The sequence below is a fragment of the Helobdella robusta genome (genome assembly GCF_000326865.2).
Source record: "Helobdella robusta unplaced genomic scaffold HELROscaffold_4, whole genome shotgun sequence".
Lineage (NCBI taxonomy): Eukaryota > Metazoa > Annelida > Clitellata > Rhynchobdellida > Glossiphoniidae > Helobdella > Helobdella robusta.
The window spans coordinates 4122735-4124679 of NW_008704902.1; the positions used below are offsets into that span (position 1 = coordinate 4122735).

Below are 1945 nucleotides of genomic sequence, written 5' to 3' on the forward strand. Positions count from 1 at the left end.
TATTTGAAACCCACTGCTGCAACTATCTGGAATACATAATTTAGAAGACAAATTTGATCGATAAATAAAAAAAATTATATTGGTATTGCAGTTTAAAATCTTAAAATTCATGTAAATGACAACTGACCATAAATCTATGAAAAAAAAAATTTTAAATAAAAAAAATAATGATAACCGTGAACAGAAAAATGTTTTCCAGCTGATTGTTTTTTTAAATTGTTTTTATTGTTAATAATAATGATATGCATTAATTATGAATTTAATTAATTAAATAAATAATTGCATTTTTTTTTCAAAAATAATAATGAAACATCTTGCAAATCCTAGAAGTAGGTGTTATGAATTTTAATTATTCTACCTCACCTTACACGACGGCGAAGGTAATTACAAAGCCGCCTCTAAACAACCAATCAACCAACCAACCAATCAACCAATCAACCAATCAACATGAAATGAAAATATTGCCGAAAAAAAAATTTAATAGGAAATATCCTCCACAAATAACACCAAAACAACAATCAACCTCTTCTACCCAGTTAAGCTAACAAAAGTTCCCAGACAAAATAGCGCAACATAGCGTCGTTGGTAAAATTTTGCAGAAATGAATTTTTTGTATAAATAAATTTGCAAAACATAGATCTCAACAAATTCATTAGATATAAGCTAGTTTTTCGAAATAAATTTAAAAAAATACAGGAAAAAAACAAAGTTTAATTAAGTGATAAACGTTACTATTTTATTAAACCAATTAAAACTGTAAATTACAAAGTCAAAAACTATATGCAATGCGACGTAAAAATTCCATTCCTGATATGGTGTAATAAGTTGGAAATATTCATCCAGTTTGAGATATTTGGATTTGCTGGCAGCTTTTTTTCGTTCTCCTCCATTGTGCTGAACCATTTTGTCTTCGGTAAACTTATGTTCTTTGCGGAAGTGATCAATAAGCTTGCAAACATTCGGGTGGTGACAATCAACGGGATGCATGATGCCATCCCTCAACTGAGTTATTTGTTCGTACCAGGTTCTCCTGCACCGATCGCGAACATTCCTAAATGTCACTGGAAATCGTGCTGTCACTTGGCGGTTTTGTTTTTCACGACCACTATAATTATCTTCCCAGTATTCGCACACTTTTTCTAGAACACCTGAGTAAGTTTCACTTAGTACTTCAAATGCAGTGATGACTTGATGCAGTAGTGGAACAAATGAAAGAGCTAGCAGCTTTTTTTTACAAATAATTGTGGTTTTCATGTTTTCAATATGTAGTTTATGTAGTAGTGAGATTTTCTTCTTGCACTTCACTTTACCCCCGAGGCCTTGTTCAAGGTGGAATAAATAACTAAATAGTTTGCAGGTTGGAAATACGGTGTTTTTTGCTTTCTGACCAGCCTTTTCAGAATTCATTATAACATATCCATAATATTAAATACATTAAGTTTATGGTTTTTGACTAGCCGTTTTTACAATTTTGTTCCAAAGTTTAAAATATAATAGTTTACAACAACTATTCTAATGGTTTCAACTATAAAATTGACATTTAATAAGTTATGATTTCTAAATTTATTTTTCACCATTTTGTTATTCGCCATTTTGTCGGCGCTATTTTGACGGGTCACCGTTAACAACAATTACGTTAACAACAATTACATTAACTGGATTAATAACAGCAACAAACAACATTAGCAAACACGCAACACCCCTACATAACTGCCAGCATTCACTTAACAACAACAGCAAAATATTTTTTCTGACTTGCACTGGATTGATCGTCCCCTCAAATTCAGCGCTGAATTACTCCATACTTATCAATGTGACAACCGACCATTCATTCGCAAACATTCTGAACAGATTCTAGTTGCTTTGAATTCAAACTGGCAAAGAAAATTATTATTTTTTTTTATAGTTTGTTTTTGCTATTGTTTTATCTTTATTCTAACGAAAT

At 31.1% G+C, this 1945-nt stretch overlaps 1 protein-coding gene across 1 annotated transcript; it reads right to left on the reverse strand.

Annotated features, from left to right (window-relative positions):
• Positions 1 to 714: 714 nt before the first annotated feature.
• HELRODRAFT_162499 (hypothetical protein) lies at positions 715 to 1407 on the reverse strand (the record flags this gene model as incomplete). The annotated part of the gene is made up of 1 exon (XM_009024687.1): positions 715 to 1407. One exon carries the CDS (start codon positions 1405 to 1407, stop codon positions 715 to 717), a length of 693 nt encoding a protein of 230 aa, XP_009022935.1.
• Between the last annotated feature and the right edge of the window lie 538 nt (positions 1408 to 1945).